This window comes from Marmota monax, unplaced genomic scaffold, assembly GCF_021218885.2.
Source record: "Marmota monax isolate L192 unplaced genomic scaffold, Marmota_monax_Labrador192_F-V1.1 WCK01_AAM20220418_F8-fsc00560, whole genome shotgun sequence".
NCBI classification, from domain to species: Eukaryota; Metazoa; Chordata; class Mammalia; order Rodentia; family Sciuridae; genus Marmota; species Marmota monax.
In genome coordinates this window covers 201232-223033 of record NW_026694225.1, presented here as the reverse complement: position 1 = coordinate 223033, position 21802 = coordinate 201232, and the positions used below count along the sequence as shown (strand labels likewise).

The window sequence follows — 21802 nt, the reverse complement described above, 5'->3', positions numbered from 1 at the left end:
TTGCATATACTTGAAATACTCTATTTTATGAGATGGGACTTAGGCATGCTATGAACACGCCATCACAATAGAGGTAAGGAGCATGTCCATCAGCTCCCAAAATTTCCTTATTTCCCTTTTAGGTTTTGGTTTTATTTGTTTATAACTGTTGTTGTTTATTTCTTTGTTTTGGTAAAAACACTTAACATAACGTATACTCTCTTTATTTTTTTTCATGCCCAAAATAGCAGTGCTAATAATGGCACCATGTTGCACAGCAGATCTCTAGACTTACTTATTATCCATCCTGAAATTTTATAGCCACTGAACAACTCTCCATTTCCCCTTCCTCTGCTCCTGGCAACCACCCTTCTGGATCTCTGTTTGCTTGAATCTGACTATGTTAAATACTCACGAAAGTGGAATCATGCAACACTTGACCTTCTGTAACTCATTTCACTTTGATAATGTCTTCCAGATTATTCACGTTGTTGCATATTGCAGGGTTTCTTTCTTTTTAAAGTTGAATAATATTCCATAGTATGTGTGTATGCATGTGTCATATTTTCTTTTAATCCATTTATGTATTAATGGTAATTCTGGCTTGTTTCCATGTCTTTGCTATTTTCAAATTTGTTGCAATGAACACCGAAATGCAGATTTTTCTCTGGGCTAGTTATTTCTATTCTTTTGGAAATATGACAAAAAGTGGGATTGCTAGATTATACAGCCATTCTATTGCTAGTTTTCTGAGGAAACTTCATAATGTTTTCTATAGTAACTATTCCAGGTTACATTCCCATCAAAAAAGTGCACAGATTCCAATTTCTCCACATCCTCATAAAAACACATAGTAGCTGTTGTTAATGGATATCATAAGAGATATAAGGTGAAATCTGATGGTAGTTTACAACTTAGTATGAGCTGTTAGAATGCTGAGTAGTCAGATTTTTTTTTAATGTACAACTCCAAACACCCAAGATTTCCAGTGTAACAAAGATCGTACTTTTCTTCATCTGTACCTGGTTCCCGTTCACTGCAAAAGAAAAAATCATTGCTATTGTACCTTTCCTCAAAACTGTTGGATCCTAAGAAATTTATCATTCAATCATATTTTAGGTGAATCAACGGACTAGAAGAATGGAGAAAGGAGAAGTAAACCTGGCCAGGCAAAGCAAAGTGGAATAACAGTTTTTCAGACTGTTACTGTTCCAGGCCATAGAAATGTGATGATATTATTTTTCCCTTACAAAAGGTGGGTTTATTTATTTATCTCTATGGCAAGCATTTTTCTCTAGAAACACTATCACTGAATTTGCTTATGAAAAATACCGAAAACTAGATGGCTAAATGAACATCCTAATATGACTAAAAGAAGTGAATAGAATTAATACTATGAACATGAAAATGTTTTATCACTAATTACTTTCTGGTTATATCAGCAAATATCCTTGGAGTGTCAGTGTGACAGAAATATTTTTTGTGTATAGATAGAAAAGTAAATTAAACAACAAAGAAAAAAACTATCTTGGTTACAATCTCAGGATTTCATAGCAATTCTAATCTTCCAGATATTGCAGTGAGAGCCTTTTAGCTATGAGTATTATCTGAAATATTCTCTACTTTTAGAAGTATGGGAATACAAATTACAATTACATAAAGGTACATTAATTAAGTCATTTCTTCAACATTATTAAACATGTGTAATGTGTCAGGTACTGTCTTTGTAGGTACAAAATAGAAAACAGAAATAGAACAAATTCCCTGTTTTTAGAGTACATTTTCTATTGACCCAAACAATCTATTAATCTTGAGAATATTCAGGTACTCTTGGGCTTCTTGAATGTATCTGTTCATATTATCTATGTGGTTCATTATCCACACATATGTTCTATAGTAAGAACGAACAAAATCTCTTTGAGAAGATTAAATTTTTAGACATGCAATAAGAGGTATAAGTCTCAAAAAAGAATAATATCAGAAATCAAAATATTTAGTAGGTGGTATAAGCATCAAAAAATCAGAAAGTGAAATAATTGCAGTATCAAAAAGTGATATATGGGAAGCCAATACTGTAAAAAAGGTGGGAATCCTAAGTTCCTAACAAGGAATAAGCCAGGAAAGAGTTAATCAGAAACTAGAAAGAAAACAGCAGCTGCAGAGGGACAATTAGTTATTAAGGGTAAAGGAATGGGTAGTACACAGAATGGGGAAAACCCTGGAAAAGGAGAATCTTTATAGTTTAGAACTGGGCATATTCAGGCCTTTTGTTTTAAAAAGTATTCAAAATGAAAGTTTAGTTTGAAGCACATGTAAAATAAGAACTTTGAACCAACTGACAGATTAGGCATTAAAGAAGTATAAATCTCCCCAGTACATAGACAATGCTGCTTTGTTTTGTCCCTAAATTTAGTATAAAAGCCAAATATGAAGAAATTTAAGAGCACATAAAATATTGTTTCTACTTTAGAGAAATTTATAGGAATCTACAGGAGAAATGTAATTACCGTGTACAGCATAATATAATGTGATATACTCCATGAATGGATAAACAACAGGTACTTGGAAACACCACAAAAGTATCATGCTTTGGGTTCATGAATGAAGATTTCCTGAAAGAACTGATACCTATAGGGAACTCTGAAGGACTAATAAGCATTAATCAAAGTTAGCCTGTGCAGAGGAGAAACCATATAGAAAATATGAAGAATTTCAAGTTGTCAGTGTTATTGGAACTCAAACCGTAAGGAAGACAGGTAAGAAAAGGACAAGTATTGAAATGAGAAAATCAAAGAAAGTACTTTCCATTAGCCTTGCAAGTTAAACAAAAAGATAATTCTTTCTATATCAAAAAATAATTAACACTGGAAGAAGATAATGTAAATCATTTAGAGCATATGGTAATTGAGATGTGGACACACAACTTGTTATGTTTAGAGCATCCTCAGATTTGGTATCTATGGAGTATCCTACAGATGCCCAGGGATGACCTATGTGCTTAATGATGATTTTTATAGAAAATAAAAGTGAATCAGTTAATCATTCATGAAGAGTATAAAGAAAAAAAGAATAACAAATAGAACACAATAAGTGAGAGGTCTGAAAATAGAATATTAGGGAACACCAATATTTTATATATGAATAGAGAAGACAGGCCTAAAAAGAGAGACACTAAAAATAATAATATAAACCTAGAAAGAAAATCAAAAAGATGCCAAGGGATTAATCTAAAGAATGACCAAACTTTGCTTTTTAATTCTGTGTCAATTTCAGGCAAGATGAAAACTAAACTATGCCATTGGCTTCAACAGAAATGAAGTCTTTTGAGGTGCTCGGAAAGCTATAGGGAATTGCAAGTGAAAGTCCTGCACGGCCAGTTAAAACCTCAATGGATTGAAGATGAACTCAGGAAAATGAATGTTTTCAAATGAATTTACAACATCAGGAAAAGGATACAGCCTAGAAGGCTCTACTTAGCAATATTAAAAATAAATTAACTTCTTGGACTTTGAGAGAAAAGGGTTCACAGTCAAGTAATTGAGCATAAATGTATACATAAGAAAGCACTCTTTTTGTATATATCTTGCACACAACAAGTGTGCACAATATAGTTAAAATAGTTATACATCAAAATGTCCATAAGTGCTAGAGTTTCCACTATAAGAAATCCTGTTTTGGTCACTGTCATTTATTTGTTTTCCAGGAGAAAATATATCTTATCCTTACAACAATCACCAGGTAGTAACAAGTGAAGAGAATCCATGCTCTTAGTTTCCTGGATATGCCCTGTATCCAAGGTTTGCCTTTGACAAAGAAATGTTAGCCATCCATAAAAACATATCAAAAAAATTGTGCACCATGATCAAGTAGGATTCATCCCTGGGATGCAAGGCTGGTTCAATATACGGAAATCAATAAATGTTATTCACCACATCAATAGACTTAGAAATAAGAACCACATGATCATCACGATAGATGCGGAAAAAGCATTCGACAAAGTACAGCATCCCTTTATGTTCAAAACTCTAGAAAAACTAGGGATAACAGGAACATACCTCAATATTGTAAAAGCAATCTATGCTAAGCCTCAGGCTAGCATCATTCTGAATGGAGAAAAACTGAAGGCATTCCCTCTAAAATCTGGAACAAGACAGGGATGCCCTCTCTCTCCACTTCTGTTCAACATAGTTCTCGAAACACTGGCCAGAGCAATTAGACAGACGAAAGAAATTAAAGGCATAAAAATAGGAAAAGAAGAACTTAAATTATTAAATTATTAGAAACTATTAGAGATAATAAATGAATTCAGCAAAGTGGCAGGATATAAAATCAACGCGCATAAATCAAAGGCATTCCTGTATATCAGTGACAAACCCTCTGAAATGGAAATGAGGACAACCACTCCATTCACAATATCCTCAAAAAAAAAATAAAATACTTGGGAATCAACCTAACAAAAGAGGTGAAAGACTTATACAATGAAAACTACAGAACCCTAAAGAGAGAAATAGAAGAAGATCTTAGAAGATGGAAAAATATACCCTGTTCATGGATAGGCAGAACTAACATCATCAAAATGGCGATATTACCAAAAGTTCTGTATAGGTTTAATGCAATGCCAATCAAAATCCCAACGGCATTTCTTGTAGAAATAGAGAAAGCAATCATGAAATTCATATGGAAAAATAAAAGACCCAGAATAGCAAAAACAATGCTAAGCAGGCAGTGTGAATCAGGCGGTATAGCGATACCAGACTTCAAACTATACTACAGAGCAATAGTAGCAAAAACAGCATGGTACTGGTACCAAAACAGGCGGGTGGACCAATGGTACAGAATAGAGGACACAGAAACCAATCCACAAAACTACAGCTATCTTATATTTGATAAAGGGGCTAAAAGCATGCAATGGAGGAAGGATAGCATCTTCAACAAATGGTGCTGGAAAAACTGGAAATCCATATGCAACAAAATGAAACTGAATCCCTTTCTCTCACCATGCACAAAAGTTAATTCAAAATGGATCAAGGAGCTTGATATGAAATCAGAGACACGCCGTCTGATAGAAGAAAAAGTTGGCTACAATCTACATACGGTGGGGTTGGGCTCCAAATTCCTCAGTAGGACACCCATAGCACAAAAGTTAATAACTAGAATCAACAAATGGGACTTACTCAAACTAAAAAGTTTTTTCTCAGCAAAAGAAACAATAAGAGAGGTAAATAGGGAGCCTACATCCTGGGAACAAATCTTTACTCCTCACACTTCAGATAGAGCCCTAATATCCAGAGTATACAAAGAACTCAAAAAATTAGACAATAAGATAACAAACAACCCAATCAACAAATGGGCAAAGGACCTGAACAGACACTTCTCAGAGGAGGACATACAGTCAGTCAATCAACAAGTACATGAAAAAATGCTCACCATCTCTAGCAGTCAGAGAAATGCAAATCAAAACCACCCTAAGATACCATCTCACTCCAGTAAGATTGGCAGCCATTCTGAAGTCAAACAACAAAAAATGCTGGCGAGGATGTGGGGAAAAGGGTACACTTGTACTTTGCTGGTGGGACTGCAAATTGGTGCTGCCAATTTGGAAAGCAGTATGGAGATTTCTTGGAAAGCTGGGAATGGAGCCACCATTTGACCCAGCTATTCCCCTTCTCGGTCTATTCCTAAAAAGAGCATGCTACAGGGACACTGCTACATCAATGTACATAGCAGCACAATTCACAATAGCAAGACTGTGGAACCAACCTAGATGCCCTTCAATAGACGAATGGATAAAAAAAATGTGGCATTTATACACAATGGAGTATTACTCTGCATTAAAAAATGACAAAATCATAGAATTTGCAGGGAAATGGATGGCATTAGAGCAGATTATGCTAAGTGAAGCTAGCCAATCCCTAAAAAACAAATGCCAAATGATATAAGGATAGTAACGAAGAACAGAGTAGGGACGAAGAGCAGGAGAAGAAGATTAACATTAAATAGTGATGAGAGGTGGGAGGGAAAGGGAGAGAGAAGGGAAATTGCATGGAAATGGAAGGAGACCCTCAGGGTTATACAAAAGTACATACAAGAGGAAGTGAGGGGAAAGGGAAAAATAATACAAGGGGGAGAAATGAATGACAGTAGAGGGGGTAGAGAGAGAAGAGGGGAGGGGAGGGGAGGGGAGGGGAGGGGGGATAGTAGAGGATAGGAAAGCCAGCAGAACACAACAGACACTAGTATGGCAATATGTAAATCAATGGATGTGTAACTGATGTGATTCTGCAATCTGTATATGGGGTAAAAATGGGAGTTCATAACCCACTTGAATCAAAGTGTGAAATATGATATATCAAGAAATTTGTAATGTTTTGAATAACCAACAATAAAAAATTTAAAAATAAATAAATAAATAAATACATTATGCAATGGAAAAAAATTCACTGATTGAGCTTAAAATATAATATAGATTACACAGGGGAAGGGCAATGATCTTGAAATTAGAATAATAAAAATTATGTAATATTTAGAATAAATAGTTATGTATTTAAAAAAAATAGCAGAGTCTCCAACATTTAGGATAAAAAGTGAAAGCTCTAGAATATGTGTGATTAGACTCTCAGAGGAAAACTCAGAAAGTGATTTAAAAAAATTATTTGAAGATCAATTCAAAGAAAATCACAAGTGAACCTATGCATAGTGAAAGCATGAACATAAAAATACAAAAAAGTCACTACATATAAAAATGAAAACAAAAATGTATAAAGAGTATACATTTTAAAATAACAACAGATATTTAAAATAAAAATAACAATATATAAAAATAAAAAAACGATAAGTGTCTGGATGTTTATTCTATAAATATCACTGGTAGTTATTTTATTTTATTTTTTTCTGTTTTTATAAGCCTTTTTTCTCTTTGATTTTCGGAAAAGCTGTATTTATATTAACTATTATTAATTTTCTAAAATCAGTGGGAAAGGAAAAATTCAACCTTACTATGTTATAATGCCTAAAGTAATGCTAAAATAAAGGAGAGTGGGGTTTTGTTTGTTGCATTATTTTTCATTAGAAATAAAAACATCAAGTGTTTAAAGGTCATCACAACAAAACAAGGCCAGGAGCAAAGGGCTCTTTCATACCATAAATAAGAGGAAAGGGGACAAGCAGCGGCCTGGAGACTTGCAATATCTTCACTTGGGTCTCTAAGGACTGCTTATGCCTCTTGGCTTTTGGTGACACTCCTATACTTGCTTCTAAGGAAAACAGAGCCACTTCACAGTCTATTATGCTTGTTAAAACTGTCTAAATGTGTCGTGACCCCCTCGCCAGCAAGGAAGACACGACACAGGATTCTTCTTTCAGCGGTTTATTCAGGCCTTAACTCTAATCTTCTCTCAAGCGCTCTTCCCCCCGTGCACCCACACACAGCCTAATAAAGCTTACTCAAGTCCAATCCAAAGCTGCTATGCGGTGTTTTCTCATAGGGTATTGAGGGACAGCGTGCCAACTCTCCCAAATAAGGAGTTGTTTACCAAGATCCACAACGGAGACCGGCGCCATCTTCTAATGGCGGCAACGGTCTGCAGACACGGCTCACCACAGTTCCCCCTTATTTCTTAAAAAACAATGCAGGCGAAAGTAGAGGTCCTATCCCACTGTACAAACATGGCTGCAATGTATGGCTCAGTCCTAAGGAGGCGCCTTCCCTAGATCTGACACCATATCAGCCGACGCCTTTTTTCGTGGGATGGGGCGTGGACGCCAAACCCGTATGCAATAGGACATGCTTCCCTTGAAGTCCGGAGACCGGATCATTCAAGTGCAGTGCCTTACCTCGCATCCTGCATCGTGATGAGGGCGAAAAGAAAAGGGGATTTTACAAGTAGCCGGTCAGTGACTATGAGGTTGGAAGTGGCAATACCATCTCTCAGCCCCTGAGAAAACGAAGGGTCCAAAGCATAAAGTGCAGCACCAGCATGGAAGCCCACCTGCGTGCAATGGCGACAAGACCTGCAGAGTGCATGGGCCTTCCATAACTGGGAAGGCAGGAAGAGGAGGGCATGCCAATCCCAGTGCAATGTCAAAGATAACTTGGGGTGCAATGGCCAAAACCCAGGAAATTATTGCTTAAGTTGGGCAAGCCAAACTTGTGGAGAGATACCATTCTCTAGGGCTGCAAAAGCCTGGACGATCATAGCTTTTTCTTGGCTATGTCGAGCTCTTAGGCGACAGAAAAGCCACAGACAAAGGACAACCCCAAAACAACACATCGCTCCAAAAATGCCTATTTTCACCCATTCCTTAAAGAAAGAAAAGGCAGAAGACAACCAATTCGTAAATTGGCCCAATGTCACAGGGTCCACACGAGTGTTGTTCAACATGGCAATTTGTGTCAGTTGGGTCTGGATCAACTTCTCTGCTTCCATGGACCAGTTTCTGGCCAGGTACTGTCCAATAATTTGAGAGGTATTTCTGGAATCATTAAATCTGAGAGATGTTATACATAGATGTGCACGATGATCAACACAACCCAAATGTACTAGGTCTGACAATTCCTCAATCTGAGCTTGGAGGAGATCCACCCTTTGATTAACGGCCAAAATTCCTGATAAAATATGTTGATTAATTTTACTTGAGACTCTAAAATGCTGGAAGTTTGTTGGATGACCTGATTAACCGTGGCCGCAGTCTGCACTTGACTAGCCATGGCCACTCCAGCAGTGACCGCTGCAACAGCAGACACTGCAACCACTGTTACAATAGCTGCCGTGATTCCAAAATCCCTACGGCTCCTGAGCACCTCAATAATAGGGAAGGAGTCCGGATCCGCAGTAACCGGAATCGGGACGAAAGTCGGGACCTTCATAACAACTGCCGTGCTCCAGGATCCATTCCAACACTCAGACAAGACACATGTACAATTAGAACAGTCAATCATTTCCGATCCTGTAGTATCATTGGTCAAAAGGAACAGAAACGGAGAATGAAGGCAGACTGCTGCAGGGGGCAGTGTGAGCATTGGACACCTGAGAATTGTATGAAATGTTTTTAAGCCTCCTACCATTACTGGTGTCCTGTACAGAGCCAGATACATTAAATAGCCAGCTTTGGACTCCTCTCAATTGGGCCAGAGCAGAGACATCGGCTGTGGCCCCCTTTTCATTGGAAATCAACCATTGAAACCAAGACTAGCCTGTTCCTGTAGTGGAATTATCCTTGGAAGAATTATACAAATACCTTTTAAGAGAAGAGGAAAGAGAGAAACCCACAGCAACTTGGCGCTTCTCCCAAGAATAATCTTGACAAGGCGTGAATGTCGGGGGGAAAGAATAGTACGGGGTACAATAAGGAGAGGCCTTAAAATAAGTGGCATTACTAGCGTTAGAAAAAGCCACCGGGAGTGACACCTGGGAAATCATAGCCAAAGTGGTGATATTCATTTCGGTCGAATTTGTAGTCTCTCCTGAGCCCTCCTGTACCCCACTACTCACTTGGCTAAGCACTGCAGACAAGGTTCCCAGTGAGACCCTACTGTTCTGTAAGGGGTCCTCCCAATTGGTCAAATTGTTGTGCTGTAAGCGAATACAACGGGTTCTCAAGAAACTGAAGCAGAAAACTCCCGTGAGATTAACACGAGAAAGGTTGAAAACCTGTTCCCCGTCTCCTCTAGGGGAGACACAAGGGGCAGACATCTCACATGAAGTAGAAAAAAGAGTGGGGAGGACACTAGAATTTTTATGGACCGGCATTGGCATCGGCCATGTCCAAGCTATTGCCCACCACTGCATCGGTAACATCTGGACCATTATCGTCTGTGATAGGGCCATGATACTCAGCAGAATGAAGGGTCTCATTGTTGGACTCTTGTAGGGTCCCCCGTTGTTGGTCAGTTATCTTCGAGACTTTTCTCGTTAGTCGTTCAGGGATCCACACCGGCTCCGTTCGGTCCTGTGGGAAAACACAGACAGAACCTCGTGCCCATGCTAGCACGGGATCAGGCCCATACCATTGTCCGGAAAGGACATCTTTCCACTTAACATACCCAAAATTCGGGGCAGAGGGCGAACAATGTCTATCTGCAGCAGAGCGCCTTTGAATGTCCAAATTTAAAAAATTGATAGTAAATAGAGCCAGGGAGAGGCGCTCTTTCGGGGAGTGGCCTAAGCTAATTTCCCCTTTTTGTTTTAGTAACATCTCTTTTAGAGTCTTATGAGCGCGCTCTACAATACCCTGGCCTTGTGGATTGTAAGGTAAACCATGGACAAGTTGGATACCCATCTGGCTGCAAAAGGAAGAAAATTGTCGCCCAGTATATGCGGGGCCATTGTCCGTCTTAATGGACTGTGGTAATCCCCAGGCTGCCCAAGCTTCCAAGCAGTGTGTGATAACATTTTTAGCTTTTTCCCCAGACAAAGCGGAAGCATAGATAATGCCAGAACAAGTATCTACAGATACATGGACATATTTAAGTTTACCAAAGTCAGGAACATGAGTAACATCCATTTGCCATATAGTTAAAGGCCGTAAACCACGAGGATTTATGCCTATAGAAGGAGGATGATGTAAAATCACACAATTAGGACAATCCAACACAATCTGTTGAGTATTAGCACGGGAGATGGTAAAGCGTTTCTGAAGTGCTCGTGCATTAATATGGAACTTACTATGAAAGTTTCTAGTTTGATCTAAGGAGGAAATAGGGAACGCCCAAGAAAGACGAGTAGCAAGATCTGCTTGGTCATTGCCGGCAGAAAGAGCACCCGGTAAACCTGTGTGGGCTCGAATATGCAAGGGGTAAAAACAGGCGGAACGATTCCAAATCAATGTTTGAAGATGGAGAAAAAGGGAAGACATTACTCCTGATGTGTGTATGGGACCCACTGCTTCCAACACCTTTAAAGCTTGAACTACATAAACAGAATCTGAGATTAAATTAAAAGGAAATGGACATTGTTCAAAAACTTTTATGACAATTTGCAGCTCCACCCATTGTGGATTACCAGGAGCAAACTGATGTTGGATAGGAGGCTGATCATTTACCACATAGGCTCCAATACCAGTCTTAGATCCATCTGTAAAGATATTTGCAGCTCCTGGAATGGGCGTAGAAGAAGTGATTTTAGGGAAAATGATAGGATGTTCCTTAACAAATGTAATAAGAGGATGTGATGGATAGTGATTATCTATCTCTCCTGGAAAGGAGCATCGTAATGTAGCCCAATTATCCAAGTTAGCACATAAGACCAGAATTTGTTGACATGTATAAGGAACAATCACAGACGTTGGAGAGAAACCAAAAAATTGTACACTTTGTTGTATCCCTAACATAGCTAAGGAAGCAACTGCATCAGGATAATACTCAAGGGATTTTCCAGGGGACATACGTGATGTATCCACAGTAAAGGACCATCTTGCCATAAAACTCCAGTAGGTTGTTGCACAGTGGCAAGCACACATAGTTGGAGAGGTTTATCCTCTTGAAACCTACAAAGGCTAGCATGTTGTATAGCCTCTTCCACTTTAAGCAACACTGACTTGGCTTCCTCAGTAAGATGTCGAGGGGAAGTAAGATCTGAATCACCTTTAAGAATTTCATACAAAGGTTTTAATTCAGCATTGGGAATATGTAGGTAACTTCTAATCCAATTTATATCACCCAATAATTTTTGGAAATCATTTAGTGTCTGTAATTTATCAGTCCTCAGAGTTATCTTTTGGGGTGTGATAGCTTTACGAGAGATAGTAGCACCAAGATAATTAATGGAGTCCCCCATCTGTACCTTATCAGGTGAAATAAGCAAGCCTTTCAACTGTAGCAAATGTACTAAGTCAGTATAAGCGGCCTCCAACATACATTGGGTCTTTGCTGCTAACAAAATATCATCCATATAATGTACACACCTTAATGATGGATATTTTTGTCTGAGTGGAGCAATAGTTGCACCTACAAACATTTGACACATGGTAGGACTATTTGCCATGCCCTGCGGTAGAACCACCCACTCAAACCTCTGATCAGGTTCCTCGTGATTACACGAAGGTAAGGTGAAAGCAAAACGTTCTGAATCTAGAGGATGCAATGGGATGGAAAAGAAACAATCTTTGATGTCTATACATATCATTGGCCAATTTTTAGGGATAGTAGAAAGCAAAGGCAACCCTCTCTGAATAGATCCCATGAGTTGCATTTGAGCATTAATAGCCCGTAGATCATGCAGCAACCGCCATTTTCCAGTCTTTTTTTTTTATAACAAAGATGGGTGTATTCCAAGGAGAAGTGGATGGCCTTATATGTCCTAACTTTAACTGTTCTTGAATTAAAACATTTGCTGCAGTCAGTTTCTCAGAGGAGAGTGTCCACTGAGGTACCCAAATTGGCTCCCCTGATTTCCAGGTAATGGGCACCTGATCCTCAGCGGCCCCTAAGAAAAACCCAACCCATGTCTGTTAAGTTTTGGTATTGATTGTATGGGATGTCTATGTCCCTGTAAATTTTTACCTAATCCAAGACCTGGTCTATATCCCATGTCTTGCATTATCTTTTGGGCAACTGTTGAGTATTCATTACTAAGTTGAAACCCCATGTCCTTCATAAGATCACGTCCCCATAGGGAGATTGGAAGATCAAGCACATATGGTTGAAAAATGCCAGAATGTCCTTCAGAATCTTTCCATGATAGATGTCTACAGCTGACTTGTGGAGCTTGAGCATATCCTAAACCCCTCAGCGATTGATCCGAGAGTTGCATTGGCCACCCCTTTGACCAGTCCTTCATTGCTATTATGCTATGATCTGCTCCAGTATCCAGTAATCCTAAAATTGATTTGCCTTCTATAGTTAATTTTAATGTGGGACGGTCATCCATTTCTAAGGACAAAAATACACAATTTCCTCCCGTTGTTCCAATCTTATCGTTTAATCTCAAATGGGAGCCAGCAGGAAAATGGGTATGTAGACTGGGTAGAAGTAACAATTGAGCAATCTGGTCTCCTGGGGAGATGGACACAATACCTTTTGGAGCTTCTACCATAACCTTTATTGTTCTTATTGTATCTGGATTAATAATTCCAGGGAAGATGTGAAGGCCTTGTAAAGCTGAAGAAGAACGCCCAACTAACAATCCTACAGTACCAGGTGGCAAAGGTCCTTTAAAGTCAGTTTCCACCAATTGGACTCCCATTGTAGGTGTTAATACGAGTCGGGAGGCGGAACAGAGGTCTAGCCCTGTGGCACCTGTAGTGGTTCTCCGCGATCTTTGGGATGTCGTAGAGATGGCCATGTTTCGCTCTCCACGGTCCCATTCTCCATTGCCCCATATATTTGTGGGCCCTGAGGTCGAGGGCCCTTCCGGCCGTTTTTTGGCACCTGTCTATCTGATATTGGCTGTCCATGACTGTCCTTGACTGATCTGCATTCATTAGCCAAATGTTTACCCTTCTTGCAACGAGGACATAGTCCTGGCTGTCGAACAATTGAGGATGACCCTTTTTTGTCCTGTAACTGACATGTTCGGGACAATCACGCTTAAAATGTCCCTCCTGGCCACATCTAAAGCACTTTCCTGTATGAGGGGGTGGTTTTCGGGTTAGCTGGAGAACGGCAGCAGCCAAACCTGCATTAGTAAGGGGTCCACCTATTTCCCTACAGACTTTCATTTATGCCTCTATTCCTTTATTTTTATATGGGGTTATAGCCGCTTTGCATTCCTTAGTACATTGTTCAAAAACAAGTTGTTTGATCAAAGGCAGAGCTCTATCAGGGTCCCCGAATATTTTCCCCGCTGCATCTACCATCCGAGCCATAAAGTCAGAAAAAGGCTCTGTGGGGCCTTGAATGATCTTAGTTAGATTACCAGATATTTCCCCTCTGTTAGGCAAGGACTTCCAGGCTCCGATGTAGATGTTGTTGATTTGCTCATATACTTCTGGTGGGTACCCTGTTTGTTGATTGGCAAATCTACCTTGTCCCAAAAGCATGTCCTTATCCCAGGCAGGGCGTTCCGCCGCATGGTTTTGGGCCGCCTGCTCTATTGCCCCCTCTAACATAAATGCTCTCCAATCCAGATACTTTCCTGGAGAAACACAGGCGCGCACCAGGTTCGCCCAATCAGACGGAGTCATACAAAAGCGAGAAAGACCCTCCACCTGGGTAAGTGTAAATGCAGCATCCACACCATAGGTTCGGACTGATTCAGCCAATGTCTTGACAATTTTAAAGTCAAGGGGTTCATGATATCGCCCCCGATTGGCATCTTGAAACACAGGGAATGTAAGACCCATGTCCGAATGAACCTTTCTCCATGTTTGTGCATGAAACGTCCTATTGAGTCCTGGGTTAGGATAGGGTGGAGGGTCAGGAGGAATCTCCAAAACATTTTCCCCCTCTTCCTCATATCCCACATCTGTCTTTGGGTATTTATGTTCTGTGTAGACAGCCTTACGGGGATCACTTCGCCCCTTAGTTTCACCTTTTCCCCTTTTGTCTCTAGCTTGCCGTGACAGCAATTCCAATACTTCCTCATTGTTTGAACTACTGTCTTCCTCAAAGGTTTTCAATTCAGTCAAATCTGGATAAAGTCTAGTCTTTGGCTGACTTGAACGTTTATCATCTCTATCATTTCCCCCACTCTTAATACTTTCAGCTCCCTTGGACCTCTCCTCATGCAATTGTTCAAGAACCTCCTGTCCTTTGGTTAGGGCATCCTGACATCTACTGTCAGATAAACAACCCCTTACTAACTTCCATAAAGGAATCACCCCACCTTTGAGGGTCTCTTGTTCGTGTGCAAAATCTAAATCCTTGCCTAGTTTTTCCCAACTGGGGGTCGTGAGACTGCCCGAGTAAGCAAACCACGGGGCCGCTAGATCTACTTGTTTTAAGAACATTTGCAAAGTACTTTGTTTAACTTTTAAACCTTTAGATCGTAGCAGTCCATCCAGGGCTAACAGAATAGGGCTAGAAGCAGAGGCGCCCATGGCGTTAATGCAGAAAGCGAAAGCAAAGAAATAAAGCGAAAGTCCAAAAAATCCCTGCTCTCTCTTCTTACAGAGGAGCGACCCGCTAATTTTTTCGCGGATTCCCACTTACCTGGGAACTTACCGGTGCACCACCCTGACCGCTAAAAGTTCTGGATCCTGGGATTGAGAGGTATTCGGTTCCCCGTCCGGGCCACCAATTGTCGTGACCCCCTCGCCAGCAAGGAAGACACGACACAGGATTCTTCTTTCAGCGGTTTATTCAGGCCTTAACTCTAATCTTCTCTCAAGCGCTCTTCCCCCCGTGCACCCACACACAGCCTAATAAAGCTTACTCAAGTCCAATCCAAAGCTGCTATGCGGTGTTTTCTCATAGGGTATTGAGGGACAGCGCGCCAACTCTCCCAAATAAGGAGTTGTTTACCAAGATCCACAACGGAGACCGGCGCCATCTTCTAATGGCGGCAACGGTCTGCAGACACGGCTCACCACATAAATGTTCTTTTCTATTGTCATTTTTTTTTTTAAAAATAAAGTTCTTATTTCAGTTGTAAAAAAGAAAATAAAATAAGGTTGCATTTGCCTGTGATGGCTACTGTGGTGCCCTTGGCCAGCTTATGATGCTAATGTTTACACCTGTATCTCTGAGGACACTTTCCTAGCACTGCCTATTATCCTCTGAAGCCCCAAAGTCTATTACATTAGAGATTCATTACTAATGGGTAGATAAGGCCACTAAGGACACTTTTGTTTACCTCTCTTAATTGAAAATTGAAGCTTTTATTATGAAGTCAATTTTGGCAGATTAGAAATATCTACCTCTTCCCAGAAAGGTCAGAACCACAGTCAGAGGGAGAGGGAGAATGAAAGGGAGGGGAAGAGATAGAGGGAGGGAGGGATAGGGAATACCTCCTAGGCTTTTAAATTATTGTTATCTTTATAGAAACAGAGAGTAAAGAAAATACTCCTTTGGCTCAAGAAGAGACAGGATTTGTGTCAAGAAGTCCTCATGTTGTGTAGGTGGTAGAAGACTTAGTGAAAACTTCTTTGCACATCTCCCTGTGAAAGGATATGTTCGTAAGAATGAGTGGCCAGAGCCCACCCTCCTACCTCCACTGAGATATTACTGGGTGACTTTTTCCATCCATTACTACTTTGGAGTTCAGTTAACACATGAAGCCATGACAAATAAAAAAGTAAGTACCTTCAGCATTTTTTATTTTCCTATTTTAAATTATAGAATGTTGCTTTCTTCTGAGAAAAGTATCAATAACAAAATAAATAATGTAATTTTGTTATTTTGATATTTTATGAATGAATTTAATATCATTTATGAAGTAAGCCTTTTAATAGAAGTGGCAAATATATGATAGTCTCTGATGCCATGTTTCCATGTATCAATAAAACAAAGGTGGTCTAACGTTACTAGAATTCTGGGAGAACACCATTCAGCAGCATCTACCACAATCTCATCCTTTAGTTCATCAAAAGCTGTGTATAAAATATGTAAGTTCTACCTCCATCCACTGACTTCTTATTTGCTGATGTGTTGTCATTTGGTGACTCTACCTTCTAATAGCCTTCTAAAATCTAAACTTAAGTTTTAAATCTCTGCATCTTAATGACAATTTTATGACAGTGTTCTCAAGTACATGAATTATTAATGACTTAAAGAAAACTGATGTTTTTGAATGAAAAGATACAATCGTAGGTAGAGAGACTGAACGGTGTGCCTGGAGTGAGCTGGGGTGAGGGGAACAGTGGCAAGGCACCTGGCTGCAGGTGCAGCCCATTTCTCTACCATGTGCTGCATTTGGCCTTTGTGATCCTTGCCATGGTGTCAAGGTGGGGGTCTAACTTTGAGGCAAGTTGTAATCTCTTCTTATGGTTTTGTTTTCTAAATCCCCTTTAGACTAACCTATGGAACTAGGAACAAAGTAAATGATATCTACCTTCATTACACTTAGTAGAAAGGAAATGTTTTAAAACAACCAGTGAAACTCTTTGTCACATCCCATCAAGATTACAAGGTAAATGTTTTTAACTCTGTGATATTAAAAAATGACAAGCTGTCCAGGTAAATGTTAAAGAGAGGAAATATTTAAGCAACTGTTATAATCAGTTTTTTTTTTAAAAAAACAAGACCAGATATAGGATATGTATTGACCCAGAAAAGAATTATAAATCTTTGATTTCTTGCACTCTAAGACAAAATACTGCTGAGGCTGGACATTAGTAGTGTTATATTTCATTGTTGTGAAAGAGCTCTCCAGAATATTTTTATCCTGCAAAACTAAAATACTATATTTATTAAATAAGAACCCTTGCTCCTTTTTACTTCCCCTGGGACCTGGTAGTTACCATTTTGCTTTCCTCTTTATGTATATTTTAAAAATGTTTAAGAACATATGCATAAATGGAAAGATTAAAGGAAAAAAAATCAGTATATGTGTTAGTTCAGGAAAGAAGGAATAAGATAGTGGTAACTAAGAAATAAAGAAGCAAATTTTGAGGCTCTCACTATTTTTCCATATTTGACCCAAGTAGTAGTTACACAGTAATTTTCTTAATAAGTTTATTTTAAATGGACATATATATCTTATCCATTGTCCTAGAATATAAGATCACTAATACTCTTTAAAGATACACAAAAAGTTAATACCAGAGTTAACTGCACATAGATTTCTTCTTTTTTATTAATTATTATTTTAATTATTCAAATATATGGGGTACAGAGTGATAATTTGATACATGTAACTGTAAGGCATATAGATGTGTACTTAAGTTGATGACAATAATTCTATGGCTATAAACACTGTTTTCAAGAGTGAAATGCTTTAGAAAGGACAAGAAAAAGTGTCCTTTCTTTTACATTGATTATCTGAGGTATTTTTTTAGTGATGGAAATCTGACTTACACAAACCTCTTTAATCATAACAATGAAAGATAGCATTCAAACACTGTACACATCACTTCAGACTGTCTGTCAAACTCATTGCTTTCTTTCCCATTAAACAGGAATTTGACAACAGGTTAGTCATTGGATTCAACTTATGAGTAGTTGAAGAACCATTGAAAACAAAAGGACATTACAAAACTCATCAAATTATAACATGAAAGGTCTTTCCTAGTCTTATATCTTAATTCATTTTAGAGGCAAAAAAGAGTGATACTACAGTAATTTAAAAAATGTGTGAGAAAGTGCAAAAGGCAATAAGTATGTGAACTATAACATAGTAAAACCAATACTAAACAGAAACATTCTCTTCATGAGACATACAATGCTTATTAACAGGAATTTTGACAACAGTCATATATCAAGTAAAAGAAGAAAATGACTACTGATGGCAGAATTGGATTTCCCAGCCATCGTCCTTGAGATCTTACATAAACGTTCTCAGTTCAATGTCCTCTGGGTTTGTGACAAAATTGAACAGTGAGAGTCAGTGATGAGAAACCATACATCATTAACTACGTTCATACTTCTGGGACTCACCAATAATCCTCAAATGCAGGTTCTGATTTTTATATTACTGTTTGTCACCTATACATTGAGTATAACTGGGAACCTGATCATCATTATACTCACTTTAGTGGATTCTCATCTTAAAAGTGCCATGTACTTTTTCCTCAAAAACTTCTCCTTCTTAGAAACTTTATTCACCACGGCCTGTATTCCCAGGTTCCTCTATAGCTTATCAACTGGAGACAAGACAATTTCCTATAATGCTTGTGTTGCTCAAGTATTTTTTATCATCTTGTTTGGAGCTACAGAATTTTTCCTTCTGACCATCATGTCCTATGATCGCTATGTAGCCATCTGCAAGCCCTTGCATTATGTGACCATCATGAACAGCAGAGCCCGCAGTTGGCTTGTTATCTGCTGTTGGGTGGCAGGCTTGTTGGTCATACTACCGCCACTGTGCCTGGGCTTAAACCTGGAATTCTGTGACTATAATGTTATTGATCATTTTCTCTGTGATGCTTCTCCACTGCTAAAAATCTCTTGTTCAGATACCTGGTTCATAGAACAGATGACCATTGCCATTGCTGCACTGACCACGTTCATAACACTTCTGTGTATAGTCCTGTCCTATATTTATATCATCAAGACTATTATAAAGTTTCCTTCTGCTCAGCAACGGATGAAGGCCTTTTCTACCTGCTCTTCTCACATGGTGGTGGTTTCTATCACATATGGGAGCTGTATTTTTGTTTATATCAAACCTTCACCAAAAGACCAAGTAGCAATTAATAAGAGTGTTTCAGTGCTTACTACTTCTGTTGCCCCCATGTTAAACCCATTTATTTATACCCTAAGGAACACACAAGTGAAACAAGCTTTTGCAGACTTAATCAAAAGAATTTCAATGATCTCAAAGTAAAAGAATGTTGAATTTAAACATTTAACTTATCATACTAGAGCAGATAGCCTTAAGTATATATTCTCACTTTCTTAATTTTTTTATCTCTTCCTTGTCCCTGGTATAGTATTACTGTCTTACTTATAGCACTACTGCTTCTTGAATTAACAATTAAAATATTCTTTCACTTCTTTTGGCAAATAAAATTCTTTGAGGTTACAGCTGTCCTCAGAGAAAATGGAATCAGACTTCCAGGATCAAGGAGTCTTGAGTATATTCAAACTAGTTTCAGCAAAAACAAAAAAGAAAGTTATATTATTTAATTAACAGAAAAACAAAGGGCAGTAATGACCATTCTTTTTTCCAATTAAAAAACCTTCCTGACAAGAGAAAAATATCATATATGTTAATACTATTCTCAATCAGAAACAAGATAGTTTTAAAAAATAAAGAAAACCAGAATGTCACCATATACCTGAAAATTAACATATACAAGTTAAGGAACCTGAAAATATCTAGCTTGAAAATGGAAACTTTAAACCCCTGTGATTTAGAATTTAGATTCACTGGATTATCTCTAAAATGAAAGATTGGAATCTCTGCACAAATTGATAATCCCATAATAGGTATCCAATAAACTCTACTGAGATATCTTAAAGCCATCTTTAGGATGGCAAACCAGGACCAATTTGAAAAAATGTGCTAATGTCAAATTCCTTAATGTAGCTTAAAAAGCCAATAGGAGGCAGGAAGCTCAGTTAGATGAAATAATAGACAGAAATTCAAAAACTAAAGCAGTAAAATATATGGACTCTTCCCTACCCCTCTTGTATACTCTAGGCCTGTGTTCAGTAGCCCTCATCTGTGTACCTGTTACCTTTGTAGAGTTGACTATGGCCAAATAACAAATAACCTCAAATTAGCACTCTCAAACACAGATTCCTGGGTGAGCTGGATATTTGTGGTGATTTGGGGAGCAATCAACTGATCTCAGCCTGACTTGTTCTCAGGATTTGCAGGATGAATGTCTGGTCTCAATCACAAATACAGAAGTAGGATGGCTCTTTATGGAGACTACTAAGTCTACTCCACGTGGTGTTTTATGTTATAGGCCACACTTGCTCACATGAGAGATCATGTCACTCCAGGGCAGGTCATGTGAGGTCCAATATCCCTCCTACCGCATTGTATTACACAAGCACACTGCACAATCAGACGTGATTCAAGAGAGAAAGTTGACAGAGGGAGGGACAGTCATTATTGCTATTTTTTCAGAGACACTGCACCTTCCTTATCTTTTTAAATGGGATATTTTACAGTTTCCTATTTTGACTTAGTGCTACTTCTCGTTAGTACACACATGGATCCCAGAAAGGAATGGGGTCTAATGTTGCATTTCAAATTAATTTTTAATGAATTATAGCTGGATGAAACTCAAAGATAATATCTTTTGGCTATTCTTAAGTCTTCTTTTAAGAAATGTCTTTCACCCTTTTAAATTGAGTTTTTGGGGGTGTGCTATTAAATTGCTATTGTGATTTCCTTCTATTTTACATTTTGGAGATATATATATATATATATATATATATATATATATATATATATATATGAGTTTACCCTTATGTTTTCTTTCTAGAAATTTTACAATTTCATGTCTTACATTTAAGTTTTTAATAGGTGGTGATGATCAGATGAAAACTATTGGTCAGAACTTCTAAACACAGAGATACTAATAGAACATCACAACAAATAAAATTCAAAATTTGACTGTTGAATAACTGACTCAGGTGACTGATACATTTGGGACTAAACTGATGCTCACTTGCTTTTTTCATATCCAACCCTGCTATGTTTTTAAATGGAGCTATCCTCGATTTATAGTTAAGGATCCTACTGGGTTCTCTTCTGTATTTTACCTCCATCTCTTCATAAACCCAGTGACAGTTGAATTTTAATAGCCACTTTAATTATAAAATCAAAATCTGAGTACCAGCTCCCCATTCATTAGCTTTTAAAAATTTGAAGATTTTGAGCCTTCAGTGATTTAGTTTTGATGGCTAAGTATCTAATAAGTCAAATTCCAAGTATATTCTCAGATAATATAGGAAGTTAAAAGCTAAACACATTCTCAACTTTAGTTGTGGGAAGATTTGACTCTTATAATGTAGGTTCTTTTTTTTTTTCCTAACATGAGACTCATTCTCACTTGACATTACATATTCTCTATGGCTCTGAAAGGATGACTTTTGGTGCTTTATTACTATTTTTTTATGTTTCTGCTTGTGTCAAAGAAATCATTCTTATTTCCAAACACAATGTTCCTGAATTGTAGCATTACAACACACCAAAAAATATATGACTGTATAAGTACATAGTCTTATTTTCCACCAAATACTGCAATAATTTCCAAGTTTACTGCTTGGTAAATTTTGAATAGGGGATGAATTGGTGTTTGAAACCAATTATCGATTTCAAGGTATCAA

The 21802-nt window shown here is 38.3% G+C and overlaps 1 protein-coding gene across 1 annotated transcript; it reads left to right on the top strand.

Annotated features, from left to right (window-relative positions):
• The first annotated feature begins 18404 nt into the window (after window positions 1-18404).
• LOC124108156 (olfactory receptor 6C2-like) lies at window positions 18405-19340 on the top strand. The gene has a single exon (XM_046466483.1). It carries the CDS (start codon window positions 18405-18407, stop codon window positions 19338-19340), a length of 936 nt encoding a protein of 311 aa, XP_046322439.1.
• The last annotated feature ends 2462 nt before the right edge of the window (window positions 19341-21802 follow it).